The 14062-nt window shown below is 35.3% G+C and overlaps 1 protein-coding gene across 1 annotated transcript in view; it reads left to right on the top strand.

Moving 5' to 3' along the window:
* mapk11 (mitogen-activated protein kinase 11) overlaps positions 1–5547 on the top strand; it is a 52308-nt gene extending 46761 nt beyond the window's left edge. Inside the window, exons 11-12 of the mRNA XM_003221303.4 lie at positions 1387–1560; positions 4650–5547. Of these exons, the coding sequence (XP_003221351.1) occupies positions 1387–1560; positions 4650–4723 (248 nt within the window). The 3' untranslated portion in view covers positions 4724–5547. The remainder of the gene's footprint in view (positions 1–1386; positions 1561–4649) is intronic.
* The last annotated feature ends 8515 nt before the right edge of the window (positions 5548–14062 follow it).

The raw sequence follows: 14062 nt of genomic DNA, 5'->3' as shown, positions 1-14062 counted from the left end.
TCTCAACATCCTTTTGGACCAGGCTTTTTAGAGTTCTTATTGATTCATTTTGTGGTTTATGTATTGATTTTGTGTGCTGTTTGAATAGCAGCTTTTATTTTATAGTTTTAATGGTGTTGTTTTTCATAAACCTATCCAACCCATTATTGATAAAAAAAGTTTTAAAATAAATAATATAGCATCAGTTATATAAGAAACATATAATTAAGATCCTACCTTGACCAGCATAGTGTGAGAGTTCTTCAGGTGGAACTCTCCTCTGTCTCCTCATTCACTATCCCCAGGATATTGAATGGCTAGCCAATGGCTGATGTGCAGTTAGTAAGATCATCAAGTGTCTGTCTCTGCCATCATTAAATGATTGTTTAGGATCTACTGTTTTTTATGGTGAGTCTATATCTTATGGTGATGTGTTTTAACTGTGTTGTGCCCTTCCTTGGGCCATGAGGAGAGGCCGGTAACAAAATTTGTTATTGTTGCTGTTACAGCAAAACTATGAGTTGTTTGTCATTACAGAGTGTGGAAGAGAATACTAACTTCTGACATATGCAAACATCCAGTTAATAACATACATAAGCACTTGCATATGTCACTAAAAGATGCCAGCCTGTGCACATAAATCACTAATATTTTTAAATGCAAAATCCACATTAACATTCCCATTCTGATATTTCCCAATTCAGCATATATCATCTGTGCTTTGAAGGGGAAAGCCATAAATATTACTACTGGGTGCCCTTCATAACTGGCAGCATCAATTTTGTTCTTGTAAATTAATTCATGAATGCAAAATGTGTTGTGTAAAATGGTGCTAAATAAATATGTTGGTTCTCTGCTGTGCTTTCCCTCCATTTATTTTTTATATATTTCTGCATTTTGAAAAAGAAGCAAATTATTGTCTTGAGATTAGATTGGGCAAACCAAGTCAACCAGTTGAGAGTTGGTTTGAGGGTCAAAATTATGAATTTTGATATGACCCATGGATAGGTTGAAGTCATTCCACAGAGAGGAGAAAGTACCAATACCACCTCAGGAGTCCCACATCCATTTTCCCACCCGGGCATTCAAAAAGCCAAAAGCAGTGCCTTGGCAGAGATAGTAGAGGGGATAGGTGCTTCTTTTAGGTTCTCCCAGGATGGGCTAAGCTCTTGCCTTTCACCACTGTACTAAGAGGAGGAGATTTTTAAAATAAAATTTAATGTACAGAATTCAAACTGACTTGTGGATAAGTTGAACCAGGTTTTGACTAAATCTTAGACTAAATTTTCTAGACCTATATGTGAGTATATAAAGTAAGATTTTACTTTGATGTCTAAAGGTTTGATTTTTGCTTAAGCTAAAATGGATTAGCAATTGGATTCTAAGTCTAATTTTTTTAAATCCCAGCTGTGGATCTTCTTGAAAAAATGCTTATACTGGACAGTGACAAAAGAATAACTGCTTCAGAAGCACTTGCCCATGCTTACTTTGTACAGTATCATGACCCTGATGACGAACCTGAGGCAGAGCTGTATGATGAATCAATAGAGAATAAAGAACGGGTTATAGATGAGTGGAAAGGTAAGCAATTGTTTTGTTTGGAGTATTTAACAAAAGATAATTTTATATTTAAGAGATCAGGTCACTGATCTTGTCAGATAAGATGTACAACAGAAGTAGACAGAGCTGATATAGGGTGTGGTGAGCCCTGTCTCTCATCAGCTCCAGCCAGTGTATCCAATATTTGGAAATGGTGGGTGTTATGATCCAAATCTGCAGAGCAACTGGTTCCCTTCTCCTGCTACTTAGACTGTTGGTGATATTAATATATCAAGGGTTTATGGAACTGTATTAAAATGCCTCACATCGGCATGACTTGGATTAGACAGCCCAACAAAAAAAGTGTCTTGTTTTTACGCCTGTTTTAGGTTATTTGGGGCACTAATTCAGAACATTGCATTGAACAGACCACATCAGCTCTAGTTTTGTAGATATGGTTATGGTTTTCTATGGATGAACAGATGAAGACTGATAGATGGCATATGTTCTGTATCTCAAATACTAAAGCTGATGAGGGGAAATTGGTGCCATTTTTGGAATTAGCAGGTCAAATATACATTTGCGGCACCAAAATGTGTGTTGGCCAGTGTTATATTGAGAGTAACCCATTTCTCAAACAGTTGAGCTGGATTTTTACAAGTCTGTGAGCAAATCTGTAAACTTAGTTTGTATCCTTTTATTTTTATTATTTTGGAGGACTTTATGCCTTAATATGCATTTCTATTTAAATTCATAGTCCTTGTGGGAACTAACAAGCCAAAAATCATATCCTCCCTGAATAGTGATATCCTTCCTGAACAGTAACAGCAACAAAATAACAGCTAGTATTCCTGTTATCAGCATTATCACTTATGCTGCTGTTGTTATTCCCTTATTCCCCCTACATGTTTAGATGGCAGTATGTTATCCTTCTCTCCTGCATGATTATTATCTTCCATGAAGTGGAAATACATTTCAAATCATTTATGGTGTGCTATTCCTCCTGTTGTCTGTATCTTTAAACAGAAAGGCTTCACCATTTCCACCTCTCTATTTTTCTTAACAAGCTGTATTACACAGTGCATGACTTTCTTGCAACTGCTGTGTGTCCAAATAAAAGAATTACAGTCAATATTGAGTTTCTTTTAATGTCTTTCTAAAGAAAATGAAGTTATTTTTTTCCTTTGCATTTAGGCTACTGGGATTTTTTTTTAAAAAATCTACTATCAAAACCGTTAGTTTAATTTCCATGCACTACCTAGATGTTTTCAAAATTGGGATTAGAGTAATGGAATTGAACCTTACTGCTGACCTAGTATTCAACAAGCAGGTGCTCGAGTTTTAGTTTGATATTTAGACAGCTATGATCTAGGACTATATTTGCTGTTGCAAAATAGGTCAGCAGAATGAACCCATTAAATTTTCATCCATAGCTTGTTACAAGAGCATATAAGTAGAACAGGAAGATTATGTTTATAGACTTAGAAAATAGTTTCAGATACATCATTTTCCTCTTTAAAGGTGAAAGGAGTGTGTGATGATATATTATTGTGACATTTCATTTTCGTTGTTACATACAAAAACCTTGGTCCACATATTTTTCTCTAAACAGCAGCTGAATTAATATTTCAGTAGCTGTATTCGAGCAAATGTATATGCTTTCATTCCATATGGTGAATAATTGAATACCTTGGCAGTGTTACATAAGACTTCTCTTTAAAGACTTGTGCAAGTAGCATTTTTATCAGCTTCTGGGAGTCTACTCAAAAATTCTAAAAGGCAAAAGAGAAGATTGGGGTTTTATGACTATTTTTAAATAACTCTTTGATTCCATTCTTAGGACTAAAGAACTGCAATGAAATGCCTTTGCCTGGTTTAGCACAGTGATTCTCAGTGCCTTAGAGGGATTTCTTTCCTTAGCTTTATTTTGAAATATAAGGAAGAAAAAGCCATTTATGTAGGACTTTTAAGAGAAACCAACCCTTGAGAGAAGTTACAGATGCTACAGTTCACAATATGTTAGGGATGTTTCAGATATTTAGGACCTGAAATAAAGCCACTTCATTTAATGAAATGAAATGGACTTGCTACGTGATCATGCTGTGGATGAGAGATCAGTAAAAACTCTGCTTAGGTCAGTCTATACTGTTAACCAGAACCTCCCACAGGATGGTAACACATCCTGGGCATCCTCCAGGCAACATCTTTGTAGATGGCCGATTCTCTCACACCAGAAGCGACTTGCAATATGTTCTCAATTTGCTTCTGACATGATTTTTAAATTCATAGATAGTAGGATATAATGACCATCTTAAAAATTCCTGCATAGAAAGTAAAGCTTTCATGCCTTTTAGGTCACTATATAGGGCCAGAACTGCCATTTTGGGTGAACTGAAGTTCTGTCATGTCACTCTTAGTTGGTTAAATGTTCTAGAATTCAAGTAATTGTTTTTCAATTGAAAAATGGCGACTTTTAACACCAATTTTGGGGGTTTATGGAGGTCAGAAGAGGTCCCAGGCATCATGGTGGATTCCTCCAAGCCAGATGATCCACCTTACAGATATAAGATAATTTGATCTCTGAGCAAATTCAGAGCAAGATGGGTATCCCTCACCCAATCCATTCCATGTTACAAATCAACTAGAGTGGTAGCTGGATCTTCTTTCAACACTGGAAATGGGGCAGCATATTTCATCTAATGACAAGCAGACTAGCTTATGTGGCATAGAGCAAACTGCATGAAATCACATGGTCCTGCCTCCAACATCTTCATATCACTCCAGACCTCTCAAAAATATGAAACTAACATGTGTGAAAATAACAGATTTTCATGAATATATTGTTTTTCTCAGATCATGGAGCATGGTTTGTGACTGTCCAGCTGTGATATGGACTGTGTCCATATCAGTGAAGTGGTAAATTTGTTCTGAACTTTAGATCAGAGGAGTTATCCAAGGTGCTGCCCTTCTTAGCAAGGATAGGGTTCAGCCTTTCAATAGCTACTTCAAAGTTCAAAGAGGATCGACAACCCCAGTGCCATCAGTCATGCCTAAATAACTAATATATCACATTACAATACATCATGTCTTAATATATATCTTTGTTCTTTCTCTTTCTCCCTTTTCAAAAGAGCTTACATATGGAGAAGTGATCAGCTTTAAACCGCCCGATTTAAAGATGGACAGCCTTGAAATTGAGCAATAAATCCCGACAATCCTTCTCTTTTTGCCATGCTGTACTATGAAGACTATTAAACACATAGCATCGCAATGTAATTTCATATACCACACGCATAGATTTTACTATCCAAAGATCTTGGGAATTGTATGGAAAAGCAGATAAATAATGCTGGAGAAACATTTATCATGGGATTTTTATTTGTTTTGGCCTTGTACTACGAATGTAACAATTACAGAACATTAAGAACTGCTTCATTCTGACAAATGATGCACTGAGGTCTTTTGTTTTAAAAGAAAACTGTGTCTTTTTTGCATGTCTCATTTTATCAGTTGTAATGCCAAAAATGGTGTTTTTTATTATTTTGAGGTTGTACAGTTAAAGCATGAATGTATGTTGAAAAAAATAGAAGTCCATATAAGCAATTTATTGTTTTTAAGAGTTACCTTGATTTTATGTTGTGATATTTTTCTTTTTAATTTATAGTTAGTGCCTTTAGGAAAGGGGGCCACTGTAGAATTTAGTCATAATATATTCCAGTAATTATACATGTAGCAGTTTCATGAACATGGGTGACTGAGCAACAGTTGGAAGTCCATTAGTTAAATCATTGTTTACTGATGTCATTAAAATCTGCAGTCATTTTCCTCTAGCTATAGAAAGCTGCAGAGCACAGTTTTATTAGTGATCTATCCCTAAAGTGGCCCACAGTGTTGAGTCCTAATGAGTGGAGAGTTTATCTCACACACTTGAGTGCTTTGAAGATCTAACTTACCACTAGAGCACTTTCTCTGTACTTTTGGAGTGCCTGACTTTTCCCTTTCCCTGTCAATAAAATGTTTTAAAAACAATGCAAGTCTTCCTGTGGCTTCTTAATGACAGCAATTAATTTTAATCTAGGTTCTAGAGACAAAACACAATCAAATGCTTATGAATGTTGTTGTTCATGAATTAAAAGCTGAAGATTCTCTGGATAATCTTTTGATCTCAAGGATGTTAAGCATTTATTAACGTATTTGACGTGTTGCTTAAAGTGGTTTGTAAAAAAACCAGCTAGAAAAGGTACATATCAATATTACAATATTAACACAACTAGTGTTTATTTTGTCCTTTTAAAGAGGTTAGAGGCAAATCAATAAAAAAGGATAGACACATCCTCAGCAACCAGTAAGTGGAGAAAAGTCTATTTGAAGACAAAGGCACCCACAACTAGCTGAATAACAATGAGGGGGGAGATATAAACCAAGCCTCCCTTGGAAGGAATTTCTATAGGCAATTAATTATTCATGTCTCAGTAAATGTCCATATCTCACACAAGCATGTTTATATATAAATTATGTCACCATGCCCATTAAATATACAAGGCTTTATTCCACATGAGGGCCTCTTCAGATGCTGTGCACCAACAGGCAGGCAAAAACAGTGGAGTTTGCTTCTTTCTCTGTTCTGGGTCCTAATTTGACTGCAGGTTTTTGTCTGTTTCTTATCACTTCTAGTAATGTTGTAGCTAAAATCTGAACCACCTTATTGAAAGCTCTCAGAAGATGGTAGGGAGAAAAAATGTTTTTCTTATCCCGCTCCTCCATCATGCTCACAAAATGCCCCCTTTTTGTCTCAAGCATTGTTAGAAGTCCGGCATTGGAGAAGAAATAGACAAGGCAATTTTAGCTGAGCAATAGATGTGTTGTCAGATCTCCCCACCTAAAATTGAACCTCTCTCCCATTGATAGAAGGAATGGATGTCCTCTCAGGGACCATAGAGCTGTGACTGTATGAATCACTGTTTTAAATTACATCTTGTTTCAAGAAGAGATATGGATTAATATCCTGATACACAATGAGAAATTCAATTTGTAGACAATTGAAGATGCCGTTTTTTAATTATGAAATCCTAAACAGCTTGGGGCCAAGATATCTCCTCCCATAATGGTCTTCCAGAAGTCAGATCCTCAGTGGAAACCATGTTGCATATCTCACCATTCTGCAAGGAAAGTTAGGTGGGAACAAATAATAGGACTATTGAACTCCTTCCTCAGGAAGGTCTGGTAGGCTCCATCTCTATTGAGCTTTTGCAGGCAGCTAAAACATTTGCATCACCTTTGATGCTTGACTTCTTTCTCTGACTTTTAGTGTTATGTATTTTAAATTATTTTAAGGAACATTTTTAGATTTTATTGAAAAATTATCTTTGTTTTAAATGTTTAATCCACTGAGCATTACTTCAGGGGCCTTGGTGGGCTGAGAGTTGACATGTAATTCGGAAGGGAAGGGAATAACCCCTTACCACCTCACCCTCATTATCCAGAGGAAAAAAACGATTACAATAATAGATTAGATTAAATAAAACCATAAAATCGAGACAACAAATTTTGTCCACATAAATGGACATCTTGCTACAATTGTTTGTCCTAAGAATCCAATTATTTTCAAATGCTGAAACAAGTATTGATTGATATTCTGAAAGATAATTGATAAGATGAGCAGTTTAGGAATACAGTTAGACTATTTCTAAAATATTCGTTCTAAAATAAGTTTTCCTACTTACTTGTTTTTCTCAAGTATTTGGTAATACTATCTTCAACCCAATTTGCTCAAAATGCATTTTAACAAGGTGGAGTAATTAAAAACAATCGCTTTTTCATACCCTTATTCAGGAGTTAGTGGTCTGTACAGTGGGACCTTGTTATCTGCGAGGGTTGGTTCAAGGACCACTCCCCACCACTGAATACCTTTAAAAAGTGAAGATGCTGTAAACCCTGGCCACTGGATATACATTCTTCAGGCTCCCATGAAAAATATTTTCTTTTATTTTTCACGGGAAATGATTGTAAAAAATATTTTAATTGAAAAAACTTTTAAGTATTTTCTAAAAATCACTGGATGAGTGAAACATTCTGAACCTTGGCATGCTTAAAGTCATAAATGTTGCCTACAAGTGTGCCAAATTTGATTCTGAGCAATAGAAATGATGGGAATATGAGCCTCTAAATTTTCCCCATTGCTGTTAATGGAACAAATCTTAATTATGAAGCTTCGAAGATTTGGATTACTAATTGGAACGGGACCCCTTCAAATCTTAATGAAACGAAGCAGAGGCATTCAAATCTTCAAAATAAATTACTAATAAGATTTCAGCCGTTTCGTACCCCCTTTATTCTGGGCATTATCATCAATATTTTATTCATTTATAGCCTGCTCTCTCAACAATGAGACTCAAGGTAGCTAACAGCATATTTGAAAACAATAGAACTGATTGTTTTCTAAAAGTTATTTTTAAAAAACAATAAGTACAATTATGTTCAATGTCTCCTAGATAAATGTGCAGAGTAGAAGAATGTTAACTGTCCATCTGATATTTTTGTTACTACTATCTAAAGCTGGAGAGCCTTAGTTACTCAGCTGTTATAGAAAATTTTACCCATTAGAAAATGCTGCTTGTCCTTGATTAAAATCATAACTGACAATGATAATAATAATGTTTATTTCATTTTCTATTCACGAAAGACTGATTTGTGAATTTAATTTGCATAACCCAGCACTCTCTTTTATAACAGTTCAAATGCATAATACATATTACCTGTCAATTTACTTTTAACCATTGTTATCAATAAACCAGGAAATGAATTTTTAATGGAGAAGAAACCACATGTTATTCATACTGCTGCTATCGTGTGAATATCCATACAGTGAATATGTGTGCAGAATAAGATCCAGGGAAAATAATCATCTATATCGAGTTATAGTATTAAGTAAATGGTCAGTGAGAATAGTATTTTTTCACGTAAAATTCAATGGCATAAGTCAGGCTAACACCATCAAAGCTCACTTTTTGTTGTAGAGCTTAGAATTCACTACTCACACCCCCAAAAATCCCCCCAGAAGTGTTTGTGGGCCTCTCTAGGTCCTCCAGTGCAATTCTGTGATATGCTTCTGGCCCAAATATAGCCAAACTAGAGGCTTCACTGTTTTCAGCAGTTTCAGGTATCCCCAGAGGGCATGGAGGAGTCTCAAAATGTATCTCCTCATTCACACTATACAATTATTGTTGTAGCCTGGTCAGATCCTCAGAAGATGAGGAAGGGAATGCTAGGATAGATTTAGAGGATACAGGGGAGAACAGAAGTAGCCTAGAAAAAGTTGTTTTGGAATCCCTTGGCAGTTCCCATGAGATGGGAGAAAGTGGTATTAATTCTTATGAGAACCTGCCAGAAGTGCAGGCTGAGAGAAGTGTGGGAAACGAATGTTTGTCTAGGTTAAGGCGCTTGGAACTGCGGAGACAGAGCATGCAACAAAGACAGACTTGCTTTTCCTAGAGGCTTAGAGATAAGGAAATGAAAAGCAAGTGCGTGAGAAATAATGTTATGGGAGGGATTGAGACCTTTTAAAGTGGTTCATGCTGGTACAATCTTTTGTGAGAGCAACATTGTTTTCAGCTGAACAGCTCTCGGTTCTTGGTCCCATGTTCTTGCAATTCATGTATTCATGTTTCTGAGTTCTTCTCAGCTTCTAGTTCATGTGTGGAATAGGTTGCCAGCCTTGGATTCATGCTTTCTTGTTTATGGATATTTTTGTGGATTTGGAAGGATTTTGAACTTTTAGCTATCTTGGAAATAACGTTTTGAACGTTCTCTTTTTTTAATTTGCTTATTTTTCATATACTTTTCTTTAAATAAACTTTTACTAACTAGAATATCTGAACAGAGTGGTTTGTGGTGAAAAGGTGTTTCAGGGCTCTAGTGCAAGAATTATAGTCCTGATTCCACTGGGGGTCAAACAGTAATGAACTGGCTGCATGGATGCTTGATATTAAAAGTGGAAAAGTGTTTCATTTTTCTGTCTTACTCCACTTAAGCAATGAAGATTTCGGGGAGAATCTTGAAGGCTAATATATTTATTATGGCATAAATTACAATAGAAACATGAGTTGTACATTACAATCAACATTAATTGTAAGATATATTGACTTTGTCTGGCACGTATGCACACATCAAAATTGGGTGGGCTCCGCAGAGAAGTTACTATTTTATAAATTTTGGTATCAACTAATGGTAATGCTGGCTGGAGCATTCTGGAAGTGCAAAAAGCCTTCCCCCCGCCCTCCCCCGGATAGAAAAAAGGAGGATAGAGTAGGTGTAAATAAATGTCTGTTAAAAAAACAAATGTAACAAATAATTCAGGAACAATGATATTCTTAATTCATTTCCCAAAAGACATCAGAACTTCTTCCCATTTTGTCTATATGCTCCTTTTGTGTTTGTAACTGAACAACCGTCAGATAGTTGTACATAATGTTCTAGCTAATATACAGATTTATTTAACATAAAACCATTGCAAAACCATACTGACAAGCATTTTGTCTGCCTCAATAAATATCACAAGCCACCAGCTGGAAGCCTACTAGCTGGAATATGCTCCTACCCACAGAATTTTAATAAATATATTGGTATTTCTGTTATCTTTAGTTCTCACCTTGTTGTAAACCAAACGTATCCTCTATTATAACCCAGCCTTTGCAAATTACTTCACTCATAGGCTGCTGGCTAGGAAAGCTTATAAGAAATCTGCTCTTCACCAAGCTATATTGCAACATTTGTGATTGTCCTGTTAGAGAGTAAGAATTAATTCCATTAAAGCAGCTCCTACCAGCCCATGCTATGTGCCATTACCAGGAGTATAACTTTAGCAAACTTTATTTCTCGTAGTGCTTTCACGTTAAAACATTTTAATGACAGGTAAGTCTCCAAGGTACAATGGAAAAGAAGAGATAATGTCATGTTATTATGCATCTATCGCTGTACCACCTACCATATGAGGAAAGCTACTTTGAAGGACTGGATCAGCCCAAAGCCAGTACTAGAGTACAGACCACTCTACATTGATCCCAGGGGCACAGTCGCACTATACAATTATAGTGCTATGATTCCACTTTAATCTCCATGATTCTATTTTATGAAATCCTGGAACTGGCAATTTTTGTTATCAAACTGACAAATGAAAGACCTTCAAGTTACTCCATCAACAGCCCTGTTCACATCTTGCAGACTCAGGACTATGGTTTCCTTGACTGAATCTGCCCATCCTTTTCCTGCTATCTTCTACCTTACCAAGAATCATTGCTAGTCATTTCTTTTCATATTTTTTTTTTTAAAAAATTTTTTTATTGTTGTTTTGTCATCTTATCCCACTCCCACCCTCCCACCCTCCCCTCCTTGTACATACACTTTATACAACAAACTACAGAAGTTACATTTGAAATATCAATCTCAATCTTAATTTTTCCACTCCACATCTTAGTACATTCTCTAAATAGTTCTTAACTGGTTCCCACATCCCCTTGATTATTGCAATATTTTCAATTTTATCTATATTATTCCATTTGCAATTTGTGATTTCTACATTTAACATATCAATTATATACTTATACCAATTCGTCAGAGTCCATTTTGTTTTATCTTTCCAACCGCTCACTAAAACAATTTGTGCACATGCTATTAATTTGTCAATCATTTTTTCTTTTTGTATATTCTTCACTTCTGTTATCCTTGCATGTAGTACATTTCTATTAACTATTACTATTTGTAGATTTAGCATTCTATTGATTTCTCCTTCAATCATTCTCCAGTATTCTTGCACCCGATCGCACTCCCATATCATATGATTGAACACCCCTCTTTGTTCACAACCGTGCCAACACCTATCTTTCATCCCTGGTAAAAACCGTGAAAGTTGTGCAGGAGTTCTGTACCATTTTTGTAACATTTTCCTTCTTGCTTCCCTTAATACATTGTACTTTTCTTTTGCTATATTACTTATTTCCCTTTGTATATCTTCCCTCTCAATTTCCATGTCCATTCTCCATGTTTGGAAAATTTCCTCTACTATTTCTTCTTTTACCGTTATAATTTGTTCATACAGATCTCCTGCCACCTTCTTTTCCTCTCTCAAACATTTCCTAATCGCCTTCTCAAATGGACTGTCCTGTTCTCTAATTTTTTCTCTCAATCTAAAAATTTCCTGTCTTATAGCCCAGCTTTGAATCCAATTCCCTGATCCTATCCAATTCTGAATTTCTTTTTGTTCTACAGGGTCTCCATCTATTGTGTACAAATCCTCCACTAACCTTTTCCCTCTACTTTCAATTGATCTCAATGTTCTGCCTATAATTTCGTTGTTATTGTAATTAATTTGCCATATAGTTGCCATCTTATTCTCATTGCCTGGACTTAGCTTCTTCTTTCTTTTTTTCCACACTTTTATTGTTCCTTTAAAAGGTTCCTTAAATTCTGCTTCTTCTCTCCTACTCCATTCCCTAAATATTATTTCTTTTTCTTTAGTATTATTTATTATCTTCTCCATATTTGCCCATTTTTTTTTAGTATACTGTATTTCCAATAATCTTTGGATTTGAAACGCATCGTGATAGACTTCTAAACTTGGAATCCCCCAGCCTCCCTCTTCCTCTTTTGCATTTAACCATTTGTCCCTTATTCTGGGCCTTTTTCCTCCGACTGCCCATTTTCTTATTCTCCTGTCCCATGTCTTTAGTGTCTTCCTATCTACTGTGTTCGGTAATGTTTGAAATAAATATGTCAATTTTGGTATTATGAACATTTTTAGTGCCCTTATTCTGTCCACTCTTGTTAATGTTTTTCCTTCCCAATTCTTAAACTGTTTCTCTATTACCTTCCATTTTTGTTTATAATTCCCCTTGACTATACTCTTTGGGTTTTTATATATCCATACTCCTAAGTATTTCAGCTTCTTTAATCCTAATCTTAACCCTGATATTTTCCTAATCTCCAGTTGTTCCCTTGGTGGGGTATTAAGACATAGTATCTCTGACTTTTTAATATTAACGAATAGTCCTGATATATTTTTAAATTCTTCCAGTTTTTTAATAATATCTTTTACCATAATTAACGGTTGACTTGTAATAATCATTGCATCATCGGCAAAGAAATTAAGCCTTATTTCTTCCTTTTGTCCTCCTCCCTTTTCTATTTTGTACCCTGTCCAATTGGTGCTATTCCTGATACTTTCAGCTAGCATTTCTATCGCTATTACAAATAAAGTGGGGGATAATGGACAACCTTGTTTTGTACCATTTAAAATTGGTATCTCTCCTGTCCTTCCATTATTCACCCTTATTTTTGCTTTACAGTTGCTGTACAATTGTTGCAGCGTTTTGCAAAAGTTTTCCCCCATATTCAACTGTTGACATAATCTTAACAGATAATTGTGATTGACTTTATCAAATGCTTTGTAAACATCCAATTTGAGAATTCCCATTTTTTTCTTATTCGAATTTGCATGATTCATTGCAATTACTACATTTTTTATTGGATCCCCAATTTTTCTTCCCTTCACAAATCCATATTGATCCTCTTTGATTATTTTTGGCATTATTGTTTCCAATCTTTTTGCTAAAATTTTTGTAAATATTTTATAATCTTGATTGCATAGACTAATGGGTCTGTATGACCCTGGTTGTGTTAAATCTCTCCCCTTTTTGGGTATAGTTATAATTTCTGATACTTTCCATGTTAGGGGGACTTTTTGCTTAGTGTATATTTCATTGAACAATTCTGTTAGGTGTGGTGCCAACTCTTCCATAAATGCTTTATAATATTCTGCTGGAAATCCATCTGGCCCTGGTGACTTGCCTCCCTTTAACCCTTTAATTGCCCTTATTGTTTCCTCTTGCGTTATTGGTTGGTTTAATAACTCTCTGTCTTCCTCTGCAATTTTTTCTCTGATATTTAAGTTCCCTTGCATTACCCTCTCTTCCTTATATAGATTTTTATAATATTTTGCCATTATCTCCCTAATCTTACTTTGCTCCTCTTGTTCTTTCCCATTTTCGTCTTTCAATCTCTTTATCCATGTTTTTTCTTTTTTCTTTTTCAAATAGTAAGCCATCCTCTTCATTGATTTTATATTCCAACTTTGGGAATAGCTTTTAACGTATAGATATTTATTTATTATATTCCTTTCCTCAAATGCTTCTAATTGGTTTTTTTTCTCCTTTAGCTCTCTCCAAATCTGTCTATCCTTAGTCCTTTTATGTTTGTCTTGCAGGGTTTCTATTTCTTTTATTCTCTTATCCTGTTCATTCCTCCATCTTCTTCTAAGATTTACCTCTAAACTTATACAGTGACCCCTTATCACTGCCTTACTTGCATCCCAAATTATATCTTTAGTTACTTGTCCATTGTCATTGGTCTCAAAATACTTATTTATTTCTTTCCTAATTGTTTCATATTCTTCCTCTCTACTGTTTAAAACTGTGTTATATCTCCAGGTTCTTTCTTTTCTTTCTATTTCTAATTTTACTTTTACTCTTAATGGTGCATGATCCGATAAATG

The sequence above is a fragment of the Anolis carolinensis genome, chromosome 5 (assembly GCF_035594765.1).
Source record: "Anolis carolinensis isolate JA03-04 chromosome 5, rAnoCar3.1.pri, whole genome shotgun sequence".
Lineage (NCBI taxonomy): Eukaryota > Metazoa > Chordata > Lepidosauria > Squamata > Dactyloidae > Anolis > Anolis carolinensis.
Note: the sequence above shows the minus strand (reverse complement) of the source record. Positions and strands in the feature narration are given on the sequence as shown.